The sequence below is a fragment of the Rhinolophus sinicus genome, chromosome 16 (assembly GCF_057876585.1).
Source record: "Rhinolophus sinicus isolate RSI-liver-muscle chromosome 16, RSI-T2T, whole genome shotgun sequence".
Lineage (NCBI taxonomy): Eukaryota > Metazoa > Chordata > Mammalia > Chiroptera > Rhinolophidae > Rhinolophus > Rhinolophus sinicus.
In genome coordinates, this window is record NC_142516.1 from 146,544,279 (window position 1) to 146,563,576 (window position 19,298).

At 33.2% G+C, this 19,298-nt stretch overlaps 1 protein-coding gene across 6 annotated transcripts in view; it reads left to right on the plus strand.

The window, feature by feature from the left end:
- FGF14 (fibroblast growth factor 14) overlaps positions 1 to 19,298 on the plus strand; it is a 616,691-nt gene that overhangs the window by 583,621 nt on the left and 13,772 nt on the right. For all 6 annotated transcript variants that reach the window (XM_019754219.3, XM_074329506.2, XM_088792775.1 and 3 more), the window contains one exon: positions 16,603 to 16,801. In XM_019754219.3, coding sequence (XP_019609778.1) covers positions 16,603 to 16,801 — 199 coding nt within the window. The remainder of the gene's footprint in view (positions 1 to 16,602; positions 16,802 to 19,298) is intronic.

A 19,298-nucleotide genomic window follows, 5' to 3' on the forward strand; every position in this document is an offset into this window, starting at 1 on the left:
AAAACAGTCATGGGATATAAAGTACAGCATAGGGAATATAGTCAATAATATTTTAATAATTATGTATAGTGTTAAATGGTACTAGACTTATTGGGGTGATCACTTTGTAAGTTACATAAATCACTATGTCGTACACCTGAAACTAATATAATATTGTATGTCAACTCTAATTTAAAAACAAAAATTATATATTAAAAAGATGAAAATTCCTAGAAAAAATTGTATTTAATAATTTAAGAAATTATTTACATCAAATTCTAACTTTCATTTTTACTTTTCTGATCAACAGTTCATGAGACCATTGAGAGGATAAACATGATATAAATCTGTTCTTTGTTGTTTCTGGCTAAACAACAAATGCTTCAGAGTTCTACTTTTCTTTCTAATTGTTGATACTCTTTAATTACAAATTTCATTAGAAATGTACCTCTGTGAATCTACTGATAGTAGTTAAAGTGTATCCATGTGATAATTAAAATAGAAATAAAACATATAATAATTGGGCTAGTTTCATAATTGGGCTATTTAATGAATCATCATGAATACTGTGTTACTTCTATAGGTCAAATGGGAAAAGCCTCTCCAGAATCATGTCCAAATCTCAGATACTTTCAGAGGGATCTGTCTGTCCACAGATGGAGTTATTTCTTTGGTTTGTTTTTCTAGTTTGTTTGTTTTTTGTTTTGTTTTTAAGAGAAAGTTTTTGTATCTCAAAATTATTTATTCTAAAATGAGGGAATCCCATGAAAGCTATACTCAGGAACTCCAATAAGAGTCTTAGTGAAGGGGTTGGCAAACTTTTTCTGTAAAGGGCCAGATGAAAGTTTTAGTCTTGTACGTCATATGGTCTTGATTACTAGTAATCAACTGCTATTATAGCCCAAAAGCAGCCAAAGGCAATAAGTAAATTAATGGGCTTGGCTGTGTTACTATAAAACTTTATTTACATAAACATTTGGCAGGCTGGAATTGTCTTGCAGGCTGTAGTGTGTTCATCCTTGATCTAAAGGTTTCAATTTTGCCTCAGGAAAATGGGCTGTCAAATATTGTTCTTGACAACTGATAATATATGCATCTTCCTTAATGCATAATTTCTGAGAATTCCTTCTGTGGAATATATTAAGACATTAATGGAACCTATGCAGAGCCTGCAACGTATCTGCCTCTGGACTAAAATCCTCCTCCACCCTGAGTCAGGTTTTTTTTTTGTTGTTGTTGTTAATAGACTTTATTCTTTATTAGCCATTTTAGGTTTACAGAAAAATTGGCAGAAAGTTGAGTTCCCATATACTCATTTTTCACCATCAACCCCCACCCATTTCCCTTATATTAACATCTTACATTAGTATGGTACAAATGTTACAATTGATGAGACAATATTGATACACTATTATTAACTAAAATCTGTAGTTTATATTAGAGTTCACTCTTTGTGTTGTACATTCTTTGGGTTTTGACAAATGTATAATAGCATGTATCCACCATTACAGTATCATACAGATAGTTTCACTGCCCAAAAAATCACCTGTGCTCCACCTATTTACATCCCTACAGCTCCTTCCAGCCACTGGTCTTTTTACTCTCTCCTTACTTTTGCCTTTTCAAGAATGTCATAGTGTTGAAATTATACAGCCTTTTCAGATTGTCATCTTTCACTTAGTAATATTTATTAAGGTACCCCATGGCTTGATCATTTTTTTTTAATCACTGAATAATATTCCATTGTATGAACTTACCACAGTTTGTTTATACATTCATCTATTGAAGGCCACTTTGTTTGCTCCCATTGTTGGCAATCATGAATGAAGTCAGTATAAACTTTTGATATGCAGGTTTTTGTGAGGATGTAAATTTTTAACTCATTTGACAAGAAGCGTGATTCTAGATCATATGATCAGTTATTTTTTACAATACAATCTCAGCACTTCATTCTTTTGCGTAAAATTTCTGAGGCTAATCTTTACTTATTTGAAAGTCACAACTCCACGTCATAGAGAATACAATCTTCTGTATCCCATTTTCACTTGACCACACAGACTATAGCTTCCAACCACACTTGACAGCTTCTTGTAAGTTCCAGAATGCAGTTCTTTTCCTTCCAAATTGAATGTCTTAACTTTTTCTCTTTCATCTCACAAATTCCTATTTACCTTTCAAGACCTAGCTAAATAACACCGCATTTAAATTTCAGTTTGGGGTGATGAAAAAGCTCTGGAGATGTGTGATGGTGATGGTGGCACAGCGTGAATGTACTTAATGCCAGTGAATTGCACTCTTAAAAATGATAAATTTTATGCTATCTGTATTTTACCACAATGGAAAAAAACAAACACCGCCCCCCCCACCGCCAAAAATTAAATAAATAAATAGATAAATAAATAAATAAATAAATAAATATGAAAAAGCATTTTGTCTTTTCCTAAGCAGCAACACCTACTCTCTCCTCTAGACATTCATTCTTGTGCCTTCCGCATAGCACTGGAAGCTCCATATTGTGATTACTAACGTAATTTTGATTTCCTTCACTAACATGAAACTGAAACTCTTAGAGAACAGAGACTACATGTTACCTAGGTTTTCTACCCCCAGCAACTAGTATATGAGTGGCACAGAGTAGACACTCAAATCTTTGTCAAATAAATGAATGAATTGGATAGCACTGGAGCTATAGGAACACAAATGACTACCTCGATGTTTGCTCTAAGATTAATTCTCCATATGCTACTCAGAGTTAGTTTCATATTTAATACGTTCATCTTGCATTCACTATAACAACATTGCTGAGCTGACCCACATTATCCTTCAGTGCCACCTTACAAATGTCTTTTACTGGCAAAACACAGAATATACTTTCCGTCTCTCATACAAAAAGACTGGCTTAGGTTAGAATTATTATGGTGTGATGACATGAAGTCAAAATTATAAGATCAAAGTTACAAGAAATTTAAACACAAACATGGTCGTTGCCTCATTAACTGAGATCATGGTACCCAATCAGACGATACTGCAGTTAACTCCTCGAAGGTCATTTATATTTCCCTCTGCCCACTGCTCCCTCTGCTGTCCTTTTCTAGGTGAAATCAGATACAGAGAGCAAATTTGGCCAGTTTCTCAGTAGCCTCCTCAGATACCATTTGCAAAGTGCTCTTTACAAATTATTTCCTATAATCTTTATGGCTCCCTCCATTGTACTATCTCTCCTCCAGTACTCAAACCATTTCAAGACTATCCAATAATTATTACTTGGTAATATTGATCTCCCTCCTGGCAGTTCCTGCTGGTGAGTCCCACTTACCCCTGGTCCTCTATCACCCCACTCGTTGTTTCCATTAGTTTCCCTCTTTGCATTTGTTTCTATTTGTAGAATTCCATGATTGATTGATAGATCTGAATTCACTTTATTCATCTCTCTTACATTTATGTGAATTCTGTTAGACATTATTGCAATTCTCTTCATCCTTAGTCTTTTGATAAGAACAATAGCTAGCATTTATCAAGTGCATATTTTTGCACCAAAAACTATACTCATTGTTGTCTAATCCAATATTCTATGGAAATAGTATTTCATTTTGTAGGTTAAATGACTGTTCCAAGGTCATTACTAGTAACAGGCCAGAGTGGGAAGCAAACCCATGTCTATTTAGTTGACCAGTTCTCACCCTTAACCCCGATACTACACTTAGAGTGGGCTATTCTTAATGTTCACTCATTTCCATCTGTAATTTTCTCCCTCGATGACTTTAATGCAACCATTCATGTTTGTTGATCTCCTAATTCCAGCCAATTCCTGACCATTGAGTTGATTTTTATCTTTCTCTGCATGTCTATATTATCCTTAAAATGTAGTCACTCCGGGGAGGGCTCATTGGTCCAGGGACAGGCTCATTGGTACTTTGTAACAAAATGTGGTGATACTTGCTACTTTATTTTTAGTTTTCCTCCTCAGAGGGCTTATTTTTTGATTGGTCTGTTTAGTTGCAAAAACAGATTGGACTGATCGAATGACTGGAAGAACTAATCCATGGAACTAGACCTGAAAGTTTACACAATTCAATCCAGAAAGATAAATGTGGCAAGTAAGGATCAAAGTGTTTCGATTAATGCAGAGAGCAGGGATGGAATTTGTGTTGTTTTTATGGTAATACAATGTGAAGATGAAAATCATTTTTGAGAGCGTTAGATGAATTCATGAGTGGCGGACAAATAATACCTATTAAGGAAACAAATATGGTGGAGCCTACCTCTAGGCCCTTGCCCCGACATCAGTAAGAATAACTGTGTTTTATATTATTTGGAAAATGTCACAAAATTTACTTCTTTCAGCAATGTTTGGATCATTCTTATGTATTTAACTGAACTGACTGGAAATAAAATAGTCTCCTACTGTAATGAACTTATTAGGTAAACCTTTTGCAAATTCTCTGCCCTCAATTTGGAAGTCTACAATGGTTATCATCCTCTGATATTTTAGAGGTGATCTGGGAACAATTATGTTTACCCATTGGGACTTCAAAACAAAACAAAACAAAACAAAACAAATGAAAACCAACAAAGAAAAAATCTGTAAGAAATTTAAGGAACTATCCCCCTCCCCCAATTCCAGTCCATTCTCTTCCAACTTTATTTGTTCTGCAACTAATAATATTTCCTCAATTGTGATTTGTCTTTGTTCTAAGAATACGTACCATTTTTAAAGTAATCTGGCATTGAAAACACACACACACACAACAGGCTACTTAAGGAAAAAAACATTGAAAATACATCACTGTGGAAAATTATCCTCTAAATATTTGAAATTATGTTCTATACGAGGACAGAAATCACGATGTAAACTTATGTTACACACGTAAGCTTATTTTGCCCATGAATGCGAAACTGCAACATTTGACCTTTCAGAAACAGCTATAAACACAAACCAAATGTCACCGAGTTCCACAAGCAAGAAACCTACACATTGTGCCTGACACTCCTTCTCCCTTAGCTGCCATGTACTGCCGCATAGCACTGGCTATTTGACCTTCTAAATCTTCCCTTTTCTCTCCATCTCCACTACCAATGCTCTTGTCTGATCCTGCAGTAGACAAACCAGCATTCTTGTATCCAAACCGACTCTTCTTCTCCCTTTTTTATCTTTAGCCAGAGTGGTCTTGCCACATGCCTACCTGATTATGACATACTCTTGCTAAAACTTTTACTGTCTTCTGAATGCTCTTAGGAAAATAACAAAACCGTTAACATGACCACCTGGTTTGGCTCATGCCTGAAACCCAAATCTCAACTCCTCATGCTGTCTTCTTCACGCTCTGCATTCCTATTTCAGTGGTTCCCCTTTTATTCTTTAAATGATCTATACCTGCTTCTGCCCCAGAGCCTTTGCACATGATATCGCCATTTCGAGGAATATTCTTCAGCCTACTCTAAGCCTAGTTAACTCATATTGATGTTTTAGATCTCAGCATAGAGTTTGTTTTTCCTTACCAACCCCAAGCTAAGTCAGATTTGTTCATTATGTGTTCTCATAGACACCATTCCTTTTCATGTAAGAACTTGTCTTATTTTCTAATGATGTGATCATTAATGTAAATATCTGTGTCCTCCACTGGACTGTATCCTCCAAGAGAGGACAGACTATATTAATTGTTGCTCATTATTTTATCTCAAGATTAAGAACAGTGACTGGCAAATACTAACAGATTGTTAAATATTTATTGAAAAAATGAATGCACTAATTTTAAACATCATTAAGTATATATAGAATAAGTGGAAAGTTGTTTCCATGTGTTCATAATATTCAAACTTCCAATTTATCATCTAATATCTAGGACAGAAAGTTTAGTGTTTATAATGAGGTTTTTGTTTTGTTTTGTTTTATCAAAAAGTAAAAGTCCAGGACCAGATGGCTTCATTACTGAATTCTACCAAATATTCAGAGATGATTTAATACCTGTCCTTCTTAAACTCTTTTAAAAAATTGAATGAGACACTATTGGAAGTATTGTCTCTTATTATACAATACTTGTATAATACTAATAAGTCTTATACAATACTTGTATTTGTATCTATTCCATTTTATGAGGCCAACATTACCCTGATACCAAAACCTGGCAAGAATAAAACATAAAAAGAGAAAATTACAGATCAATATGTCTGATGAACACAGATGCAAAAATCCTAAACAAAATATTAACAAATTGAATACAACAATACATTAAAAAGATCGTACATCACAATTCAAGTAGGGTGCAAGGATGGTTCAACATATGCAAATCAATCAATGTGATACACCACATTAACAAAATAATGTATAAAAATCATACTATCATGTCAGTAAATGCAGAAAAATCATTTGACAAGATACAACATCCATTTATGATCAAAACACTCAGTAATATGGGTACAGAAGGAAAGTACCTCAGCATAATAAGGGCCATGTATGACAAATCTCAGCTAATATCATCCTTAATAATGAAAAACTGAAAGCTTTTCCTCCAAGATCAGGACCAATTTTAAATAAAAGAATTCTTCCCATTTCATAGTGTCACATTCTTAACCAACAACCTAGAAAGTAACAATATATTCACTATGCCTGTAAAATTTCCTAATAGAACTTTAAAATAAATCTGCTAATTTAGAGAGAAAATCCATAGCAGAAATGAATGTTAGTGGCTTCAGCTTCCCCTCATTAGAGTTATTTATCCAACAAGTTGACATTTTCCTCTACTCCTTTGCTCTTTTTTCCCAGAGGGTCTTGCTATTTATTGCCTCTTTTCTTAGTTTCCTGACCCCTTTCTTCAGTGTTCAACGTTTGTCTTTTTGTGTTAACCTTTGGAATTATTGAACAAATTGTTACCAGAATCTAGCAAATGATGACCAATACGTTTCTACCTAATAAAGCAAAATCAAAAGAACATCGCCCTCAGGTGTTTGTTTTAGCCCCTGTGGGCTTCTCTGTGTTCCATACATTCAGGATTGGTGATACTTATCATTCTGACTTGTCTATGATTACAGTATGATGATTTATTTCATATTCTGGGGAAAAATTAAATCTTCATTTGGTTCAGCTTTTCAATAGTGTTATTATTAATAAATATGTGCTAAGTAGCAGCATGACGTATGTTAAATATCGCATGAATAGAAATAAAAACATCTTAATCATTGCATTTTAGGGTTTGTACTCTCTGAGACTGAAAATCATCATCTATGACATGGGACAATGCTATTTTTCTTCTTAAAGCATTTTTAACAGCATTATTAAATCAAGCAAAATATGTGAATGGTCTTTGAAAAACATAAAGCTTGATACAAATTAATATTAGTCGATGAATATGTTACTTTAGGAGAATTGCAGAACCTGCTTTTACAGCTCCTTCATTTTCTCATGGAAGCTTGCATTTGAAAGTTTGGTAAATAGTTACTTTTGATCTACTTATTTTGTTTGGTGTGGAATTTGTTTATATAAGTAAGTGGGTTTGACTGGATATATTTTACTAGGAAAAGTCCACAATGCATAAGCTTAATACAAAAAAAAATGTTTAATGAAAAAATCTAATTCAAAATGGGGTTTAAAGAAAGAGAAGTGGAAAAAGCTTGGAGATACACGTAGAGATAGGCCCAAGGAGAGAAGCATGTAGAGTTGTAGGAAGAGTGTTAAAGTACAGTTCAAAAGTTAAGTGGAAGAAAACAAGGACATGTTTTCTCATTGAATCTAGCAAAGTCACAGCCAAATATTTGTCATTTTATATACAGTCACCTAAGGTAACATGGGCTGAGAGGTACAAGGAGCTAAAAGGAAACATTGATAAAGAACAATAAAGCAACCAGACAGGGTTTTTGGTAGGACTTAACAAGATACTGAGTTGATGTATTCTAACTACTTAGCTATAAAAACTAAATTTCTGCACAGCAAATTCTGCTCTTGTTTTGGCTAACAGAAAAATTCTAGTGCAATTAATTGAAAATGTTTGGTAGCATATGTGATAGTCTTTGTCTAATTGGACATAAGAAAGATGAATATTTTCTGTAGCATTTGTTTCATTCAGGAATATCTTTGTTGCACTTCCCACCCCCACTCCCACCATCACACCACCATTAGTACCCTGATTCTAGGTATTTCTGTTTTCCCCCCGAATGCCTTGGAATCCATTAATTATGCACTCATTTCTTAAGTGATATTTCCTTGTATTTCTTTCTTCTATTTCTGGTACATGTAATGTCTGACAGAACTAGACCAGGTAGACTATCACACCAGGCCAAATCCTATTCCAAACTCAGCTTTCAGGAGATATTAAGGAAAAGTTATGAAATAAGGTTAAAGAATAAAATAAATACTAAGACTAATAATTTTTAAAATGATCTATTCAAATGGAGTTGGTAATCTTTTCACTGCTTTCTTAAAAGTCATTCATTGAAGCAGAGATTTTGTTTTGGAACTACAAAGGGTGCCCAAAAAATGTATATTCATTTAAGAAAGGAAAAACTGTATTAAAATTGTAATACAATGAGTAACACTAGCATTCACTTGATTCATGTCATCTTTTGAGTGAACGTCATACTACACATTGCTTCTGTAATTCAATTCAACCTCAAAAAGTAATACGTAGATAACATTTCTTAAAATGTCTACATTTTTTTGGCACCTCTGGCATTTTAGCTGCCCTTGTTGCTGCCCTAGCTTTGTCAAGGTGCATTCCTCACTCTGATTCTCTTTTAGAATGAAATTGAGTTGACCAGAAGGATAACTATAGATTTAGAGTGCAGGCCATAGGCTCACGCAGCCTGAGATAAAAAACTTGACACTTACTAGCAATATAAACTCTCATCAAGATACTTAACTTCAGTATTGCAGTCCGTTAAGAGGAATAAAATGAGAGGATGTATGTAAAGCATTGAGCATTGTGACTGGCTTACATAGGTAAATAAGTAAATGTTAATTATTATAAATTCTCACTTCAGTTCTCCTTTAATTAGACTTATATTTACATCTGTATATAATAGAGCAGTGTTCCCTCAATTATCTATGGTAGAAGGACAGTATTTTTTTTAATTTATAATTTTTTGCAGAGACACTTTCATAAATATAATAAACTTAAATTACTAGAAAAGTATTTTTTAAAAATACAAAGTAAAACCCCAGAGTTTTTATGTTTATATTCAACACACATAAAAATATTGTTAAATTGCTATAGAAGTTTATAAATGTTTTTGCTCAATTTTTGTACTTGTTTCATTGCAGACAGGAAATGAATGATTTGTAGATGGGCACAGTTCCATGGACCATTCTTTAAGTAGTACTATGATGAAGACTATGTAATATATTTTATTATTTACCTTTGAATAAGCCATATATATATATATATATATATATATATATATATATATATATATATATATACACACACATACATACTATATATATAAAATATATATATTATATATTTATACATACACATGGCTTAATGTGATTTTTGTGCTATAACAAAAATAAAAATCACTAACAATCTGAAAAACCCTTAAAATGGAGGATGAGGCAATGCAGACAATTTAACTTAGACATCAGTAAGCTCTACTTTGATGAAGCTTCTGAATATTTGTCAGACCAAGAAACTCTTCATATCACTCTGTACATCTGTTATCTAATGACGTTATTCACTTGGATCATCCAGAAAAAAATTAAAAACTCACAGCAGTACATTTTCTGGATTTTATAGCATACATTCAGGGTGATTTCTTTCACATAAAATACTGTCATTATCAGTTTTGCATTTCCCTTTTAAGCAAAATTCTACACAGTTAACGTATGACCCTACATATGTTGAAGAAGTATGCTGTTGGGAAGTTGATATGTGACAAAATACCAGAACACATTTGATTTGAGAGCTCAATTTTTACTAACACCACCACCTGCTATGATGCTATGACACCTTTATCCCATTCCAAACTTCCCTAGGTAATTTATGAAAACAATGAGTTATTTTTTTTCTGGGAGGATGGTTGGCATCAGATGCAGCCAACCCAGTTTGTTTTGTTCACTATTCCTAGAATTAAGTAATGGGGGTGGGGTAGGTATATACAGTTTGCATGAAGGGGAGAAGAGATTCATTTGCAGCATCCATATGTTTTCTTGTTTCTTTCTTTTAAAACACTTTTAAGAATATATTTGGCCCCCTTAATTGTATTCTAAGAGTTGTATCACCTATATCACTGTGATAGCTCATACCATTTATTCCTGTTTTCCATTTCTATTTTCTTCCATATGTAGGTATAGATTTAGGGAAAGAGAAACTGTATAAGGTACATATTTTCTGTGTTTTAGTTGAATGAGTAATTCAGTTGAGTTAGTAATTATCTCTGTCAGTTCTCAATTGCTTTATTGATACCGTGTAACAAGCAGCCACAAAAACTGATGTGGCATATAATTGTAAGTGTGTATTGTTTGTACATCTGGGGTAGGCAGCGCTGGCTCTGCAGATCTCGGCAGGATTTGATCGCATATCTGAGAATAGGCTAATTTAGATTGGGGCATCTTGGCTCTGTGCCACCTGTCTCTTTTCCAGCAGGGTAACCCAAGCATGCTGTCATGGCAGCGGAGGAGGCAGAGATGGGGCAAAATCAATTGCACAAGTTCCTGTCAAGACTCTACTTTCTCCCTGTTACTCATAGTGGGAAGACACATCAAATTACGTGCTAAAGGGCATTGATACAGGGGTGGGTGAATTGATCATGTATCAAAAAACTAATGTTTTCAATTGAATAATACAAGAAATATGAGAAATGAGTAGAAATAGTTAAATATACTTATCTTGATGAAAATAAATGTACTTGGGCAAGTTACTAAACTTGTCTGTGCTGTTTCTTCATTTCTATAATGGGGATAATATATAATAGTACCAACTCCATAGGATTCTAGCAAGGAATAAATTAATTGATTATACAAAGTCCTTAGAACAGTGCCTGCTACAGAAGTATGCACAGTGTGTTAGCTGTAGTTATTTTTATTATTATTATTATTATTATTATTATTATTATTATTATTTTGAGGCATTCACCGTTGAGCACTGATGAATGTGTGAGATGGTAGATAGTTGTATCAATACTTTAAGCATATTTGTTTTATGATATTTCTTCCTAATATTTATAGCACAGATGCCATTTGTTCATGTTCCAAGCATTATTATTTTAGGAATTTATACATTTCTATATTCTAGAGAAAACAGATTTAGCATTATAGAGTCAGTTGGCATGTGTTTTTATTTATAATTTTAAAATTTCTTACTTAAAGATGTGCTGTAAATACTTCATATTTGTATTTGTTTCCATTTTCTTACTTTAGTAAATTTTATACAACTGTTAAGAAATGCTAGCAAGCTTATGGATAATGCCAGTTTAATTGATATGTCCTAAAATTTTGTGATCATTTATTAATTTCTTCTGTATGGTAACAGGTAACAGGATCATGTGTCAATGCTTCCCAAGCTCTAATGTGTATACATTTCACCTAGGGTGATATTCCAATTCTCATTCAGTAGTTCTGGGATGGGGCCTGGAATTCTGCATCTCTAACAAGTGACCCAGGTAAAGAAGTTGGTATTGGTCCCTGAGTAAATTATGTATATTTAAATATTTTGCATATGTGTGTACATGTGGTATGTATTGAAATATGTAAAAATACATCTTTATATTAAATACATAAAATAAATTAATTATTTAATATTTCATCATCATAAATAATATTCTTGCCACGGTTTTTTAAACCATGTCAATAAGTCATAAAAAGAAAATAGATATTAAATATAATATAATAAATTAAAATATATTTAATATATAAAATAATGAATGTCTGAAGATATTATGTGTATATTTATTTATTTGTTTATACTTATATAACATTTCTAAATGCCAAATCATATCTTTACTTGCAAAAAACAAAACAAGGCCTTCATATAAAATTTTATTTCCCTGGCAAGCTACTGAAGTAACAGCTTCTGGCCCTATAAATAGAAGTACTGTAGAAACTGTTTTGTTGGTGGGAATATACTTAAAAATCACTGGGTCCTGTAATTAAACAAAAGCTATCTCCTAAACACATATATAATTACACTTTACTTTGAAGTATAAACACAATTTGCTATTCTTCTCCCTGTGGTCATTACAGCCCAATATTGTAAATGTTTGATTATATAGAATTTCAGATAAGTAAAATGCATTCATCAACTAAATTTTCAGCTTCTGAGTGTTAAGTACAAATCCTATTTGTTTCAAAGTTTATAACTATAAAGTATTCTGAAAGGTCAGAATATTGGTTCCTTTATGTGAAATCTTAAGAATCACTATGTTGTACGCCTGAAACTAATATAATATTGTACCATGTTTCCCCAAAAGTAAGACCTGGTCTTACATTAATTTTTTGCTCCAAAAGTCGCATTAGGGCTTATGTTCAGGGGATGTCATCCTGAAAAATCATGCTAGGGCTTATTTTCCGGTTAGGTCTTATTTTCAGGGAAACACGGTATGTCAACTGTAATTGAAACATTTTTTAAAAATTATAAAAAAAAGGAATGCTCTGCACATTTTTTAAGGAATTGAGTAGTGTCAGAACAATATCATTAAAGAATATAATTGATTTGTAAAAGTATAAAAGATGAGGGAAAATGGGATAAATCTCTGCTGACTGCAGGATAAACTCTAGTAGACTACATCTCCAAAAAGTAGAAAAGGAAAATATAACTGAGAATACGGGTTAAATGGATCATTGGGATTCCCACCTAAAGGTATGTCTAATTAAGTTGAACCTGTTAAGAAAAAATAAATAGCTACTATCCTGGTTGTAATAACAATTAGCATTTGAGCTTCACTTTTTTATTCAATTTATAGTTTATAAATCTAGCTATAGTTTGCAACTCAATTTATAGTCTGCAAATCATTTCACATCTGTTATCTTATTTGATACTTGTAAGAAACCTTTGTGCTTTGTTATTATTCTCCAAACAAGAACTTGTAATTTAAGGCTTCCTCCTTTTCTCCGTTTAAGCCTCGGGAGAAATACTCATTGGAAGTCCAGGGTCAGAGTTATTACTAGTCTGTTGATGAAAGAGGACTGAATTTTTTGATGACTCTGAATTATAGAGGTTAATAGAATATTAATTCCATATTATGGAATTACTGCTATTTGCTACTATAGGTCTAATATTATTTCTCTATTTTTAACCTATTTATAATTACTTTGTATTTTAATCAATGTTGTAAATGTGTCTAAAATGCCTGTTTTTATGTTTTCACTTTGAAACAGTGGTGGTGATGCTGGCTCAGGTGCTTGGAAAACTTAATTTTTATTTAGTCATAGATAATGTGAAAGATGATGCAGTAACTACAAAATGGCATTTATGAGATTCTACTTGCATATTCTTACAGAAGCCCAGGCTCATAACACACAGTAAAGGCTTTTCCAGGGGTGAAACTGATGAAAATTCTGATTCAAATCGTATACATATATATACATGAAAATAAGTACAAAGTTTATTTGGGGAATACTCAACTCCTTAGGAATTTTGAAATTAGATTAGCAATCCCTCCCCAAATTACCCTTTTTGGAAAGCCCTCAAAATCTACCTTACATCACAGTTGGCAAAAATTTTTGTCAAAGGATCATAACAGTAACCATTTTAGGGTTTGCAGGCCTTCAATCTCTGTTTCAACAATTCACTTTTGGAATTTGTAGCCAAAAACTGGCGGCAGCTGTATTGGACCTATAGGCTGTAGTTTGCCAATCACTAAGATAAGATTCTCAAGGTCACTTTTAGTTCTTAGGTTATAGTTATGCTGAATTATCTGGGTGTATGGCTAACTCATTGGTTATGAATTATGGAACTTGGGCCCTGTCTTCCCTCCACCTTCTCCTTTCATCCTGAACCCGGAAGCTTAACTATGTACATGCAAATGCCTCATCAGGGTATTTTCCTAAACAAAGACAATTCCCTTAGAAGTGGAATCCTGCTGCTACTGTTAAGATAGTAAGTACACCACAGATGGTGCTTTCATTTCAGAAACAACCACAACATAAAAGATGAAATTTTTGTTTAATTATAGTGTTTTCCTATTCTATGGTTCCATGATTTAGTTTGGCAAGGATGCAAATTAATATTTAAGCTTCTGCTGGAACTCAACTGTTGTTGATTTTATTGTTGTATTTTGGTGGTTCTAAATATAGCCAGGCAAGATGAGAAAAAGATACACTAAACTCCTTATCTATTTCTTTTTGGCAGAGTCAAAGAGTTTTTATTTAAGCTTAAATTTAAATAAGCATTCTCATATTACCACTACCTGTTTTAGAGTGTTTCACTGGCACAATCATCATATTACTCAAATGTGTAAAACTGTAAATTAGGTTAGGGCCGAGTTGATAAGCCACCAGGGATTCCTTCTTCCTTTAGTATTTCTCTTGCCACTCTACATTGGAGGTCTCAAACTGGAGGCTCACCAGGACCCCATCTCAGCCCCCTATGTCCACGCTATGTTGAGGGAAAAAAAAACTAAACAAAAAAACCTAAGAAATGCTTGCCACCACTAAAAGGAACTATTATCCAGAAATCTGGATTTCTTACTCCCTTTGAAAAATCAGATCTACTAAAGATCTAAGATTTTTATTTTCACATGAGAACTCCTTTTACCATCCTTTCGACTATTTTCTCTGTCTCTTTAGCCCTGAGCCTGAGTAAGGGGACATTTATCCTTATAATAGTACTGTGCTTACACCAGCTTGCTTCACTCTTGTGTCTGATCTGCTTGGTCAGTGTAGGAATTTGAGTTTCTGGCTCCTGCTGTGTGCATGATCTTTGGGGACCTCATTATTGATAATTATTTTATGTCCTACCTATGGGACTTTTCACCCCATCTAACACCCTAGAGCATATAATAGAACTCAAACACAAAACTATGACTTTGTTAATTGTACAATTACTGTCAAGAGCATATTTGTTTATGTTGGTCAGTGTCACTTTTTCCTTGCAAGAAAATGTCTTTTGGAAGTTAGTGCCAAGAAAAAGAAGATTTTTCTCTCTTCAATAATTTTTATAACATGTAGCCATTCTCTTTTTATCTTGGCTACCAGGAAGTTCAAAACTCAATTTAATAATGTGTTATAATTCTCGTGGTATTTCTCTCCTTACTTTGTGCATTGTGGATTATTGTATTAATATTAATTACTAAAGTGAGCACACACATACACATGTTCTACAATTTTCAAGTGCACTTTGCAAGAGATCGAGCTGCAACACATCTGTATATAAGTGATATATATACTACTCAAAACCATCCTCTACATTGACAACAGATTTACATTTATAAAATACTAATCATTATTCCCTTGTTTATGTAAGAACCCTACACATCTACCTCTTGCTTATAAGAAGTCTATCTTTTTATCAGAGTGTGCAAGACCCCTTATCACATTTCTCCAACCCTCCTTCCTATCCACTTTGCCTCTACAGAGTCTCAGTGACGGACTAATTGTAGTTCTCCAAATGTACCATGGCATTTCCCACCATGTGTCCTTAGCAATACCACTTATTCTACCTATAATCACTCTAGTATTTGGAAGGTAAATCTGCCACAGCAAATACTATGTTGTACTGTCATTTTTTTTTTTTTTAAGCACAAGAATGTTAACAAAATTCTTCCAGTGAAGAATCTTGTTCACTTTGTGTATGTTCCTTTGGGTATACCAGATGCTGAGCCCAATATTTGGTTTACAGTTGTGCTCGTTGACTAAATATTTAGCTAAGTTGTGGTTTGCCGAAATATTGAGAGAAGTGAGCTGATAGAATTGATATAACTGATACAGGGTGTATTTTAGACTGTAAGTCATGGGGATTTATTTTTAAGAATAGTATTGAGTGCTTACTATATGCCATGTTCTCTTCTAAATATATAACATGTGTTAATTCACTGAGTCCTCCCAAGCACTCTGTTATCCTTTGATTTTGTACCCATTTTAGAGGGGAGGAAACTGAAGGCCAGAGATTAAGTAATTTCCCCAAGGACACACAGCTGGTAAGAAGTGGGGCCAGGGTTGAACCCAGAAGGTATGGTTCCACAGATGGTGTTCATATTCACTCTACTCCACTGACTCCCATTTATGCATCGAAAGTATATTTGTCTCCTATGACACCAAATAAATAGTAACTAATCTTAACTTTCATTAGTCGTATCAGTTCTCCTGGGAATACCTTAAATATTTTATGTTTGTTTAGTTTATTGTGAATATATGATGCTACTTTATTGTGCTCTCTCTGGTTATACCCCGGTTGAATTATTTTCTGTTTAAGTGAAAATGGTTTTGAGTTATTTCTTGTCTTCTATTTTCTTCTTAAAGAACATCTACTTTTGCATATAAATATATTGCCAATAATAGCAGATTCTTCTCTCTACATTGTATATTGAAAAAAGTATATGGACAGTCAGTGCATGAAGGAAGAGGTAGGTCTGGGCATCCCTGCCCAAGAGCTGACTTGCTCATCATGTGGAAGATCTTCTGCAGGAAAGAAGAGAAACCACAGTGAAGCTGCCACTCCTTCCGCTGACTTTCTTTTCTTCCTTTTCCCTCTATAGGAACTTTTTACCCCTGAATGCAAGTTTAAGGAATCTGTTTTTGAAAACTATTATGTAATCTACTCATCTATGCTGTACAGACAACAGGAATCTGGTAGAGCCTGGTTTTTGGGATTGAATAAGGAAGGGCAAGTTATGAAAGGAAACAGAGTAAAGAAAACCAAACCAGCAGCTCATTTTCTACCCAAGCCATTGGAAGGTAAGTGTTGTGTGTGTGTTACCCTTATTAGATTTATTACACATTTATTTTTCACATTAATAACTCTACCATGGCCACAAGGAACCCTCACGTAATGTTGGATGTATTTTTTATCTTGCTCTGAGTGGTGGTCGCATAGTTGTCTACTTAAGTTATGCATTTAAGATTTGTACACTTTACTGTATATATGTATATCATGTACACATGTGTGCACACATATATACACATATGTATGTAAATTAATGGAATACATATAACACACACACATATATATATATAAATATATATAAATATATTTCCACCGCTTATACTGTGGAAAGTTCACAAACTTAATTGCCCAACCTCATATATATATATATATATGTATATTCCATCAATCTGAAAAATGCCAGGAAAATTTCCTCTCTACCCACTTCTGTGTCTCAAACATTTGCTGCCCCAACCTCTCTAGCCCATAAATAATTTTTTAATTAAATTTGTAATGTTATTATAAATCTGTGACTGCGACAGTAGGTATATTAGAAAAACTAATTAAGTGTTAAGAATTATGGAATAAAGTATTTGCCCCTTTTGGTGTTATCTAGCTGAAAGTAATCACATACTAGTGAATTATTGTAATTACAGAAAATGAAGAGTTTATACCTTAGCTTTTAAAGAACTTGTTGATTTACATAGCTCCCTTCCAAAATGCATAATTATTTAATAAATTCAGTTGTGGCATTACCTTCTTTTATATTCACCTGTAAACAATACAGCCATTTACTCTGACCAGATTCCAAGAGAGCAGGCTAAAAAGTTTTGTTAATTAATCAGAAATATCTGTATCTTTCTCATTAAGAAGTCTGCCAGAAGTGTCATTTACTTTTAACTATGGAACATTTGTTGAAAACTAGAAAAAAATTGATATTGAGGCTTTTCAAAAGTGCTTTTTATTAAAATACTTTTGTTTGCTTTTCACAGAAAATCAGATTTACAATAACTAAATAAACACTTTAAGCTAGACACTTTGATTTTCTTTTCATTTTTTTAATTCCTACAGGAAAGCCTTAACCATCAAGGGAAAATGCATATTGGTTATGTAATCCATATTTTCTAAATAGGAATAAGTAAATTTGAAATATTGAAAGTTAAATATTAAATATCTGTAAATGTATAATTTAGTTTTTAGTTTTCCTAAGTTTGGAAAACTACTCTTATTAATACCGTCTTTATAATTTCAAAGATATTGACTTCCTATCACCCTTACCTAAATTTTTCCCTAGAACAAGTCATTGAGACCCAAACAATTAACTACCAGGGTCTATCTAGGAAAGGAAAAAGTTCTCAAGAGTCTGAAATATGAGTGTTACTCTCTTTATATGATAAATCATAAGGAAAATTAATGTAGAAATAAGAAATTAGAGGGATTCTCTGTTCTTCCAAAATTAACTCCTCTATGCTTTGGCCTTACTCTTTTAAATGAATTTCAAGACCGTCAGACTCACCAATACTCAAATGCAAGTGAAAATTTAAAAAATCTAAGTCAATAGCCGCCCTAAAGAAGTCTTGGTTTGTTTATTGTCACCTTGTTTTATCACTTTACATAAATTATTGTTTTGAATATGGACAGTTAAGAATTGACTAAATTTCTGAAAACTTGTCTCTTCAGTGGAAATGTAATGGCTCTGTGCGATGTCAGAGGAATAGTGGATGGGGGAAGGGGGTTCACACAGTGTGAGGGATATAAATGATAAACGTCTAAGTATTACTTTGTCTTGTGCACCTGAAACTAATGAAAAAAAAAAGAAGTTCTGAGCCTGGCTTTATCATAACTGAATATAGGATGACAATAAAAAATTTTACAAGTTAAAAAAAATAATAAACTTGTCTCTTAGCTGTATGTTATGAAAACCAAAAGGGCCTTTATGTCTCTTAACTGAAGCAAAATCTGGAAACCAGCTATTTAGTATATTCAGCAGGAAATATCTGATACACTCTGATGGTGTGGTGTAATAATATTACTTGGTATTTTAATCACACACTGAACTGTTGTGTATATTGTATATGTTATGTGTATATATGAGGAAGAGACAAACAGTATTTTCAAATACTTAGCAGACAGAAATACTCTTAAAAACAATGAAGGAGTTATTATAATAACAGAGGTTGTCACATAGTATAATTGATAGAGGAAATTAATTTCAAACTTTGAGGACCCATATAGGATGTAAATTATATCATTGGAAATGTTAGGACAAATTAGGTGCTTGATTAATTGTTGATGCTCTGGGGTATTCATATCTCTAACATAACTTCATACTAGACAATCAAATTAAAGCTGTGATGCTATTGGTCTCCTCATTGAATTAATAGTGGGAGTGAGAGCTTGGAAAGTGCTTCAAGGATATGTATTAATCCCTTTTGCCAAGTCATTTAATATATATTTAATATACGTCTGGTGTACACATGCACTTTCAAATATGTGTGTTAATGAAAACTCACTAATGCATTGATGCAA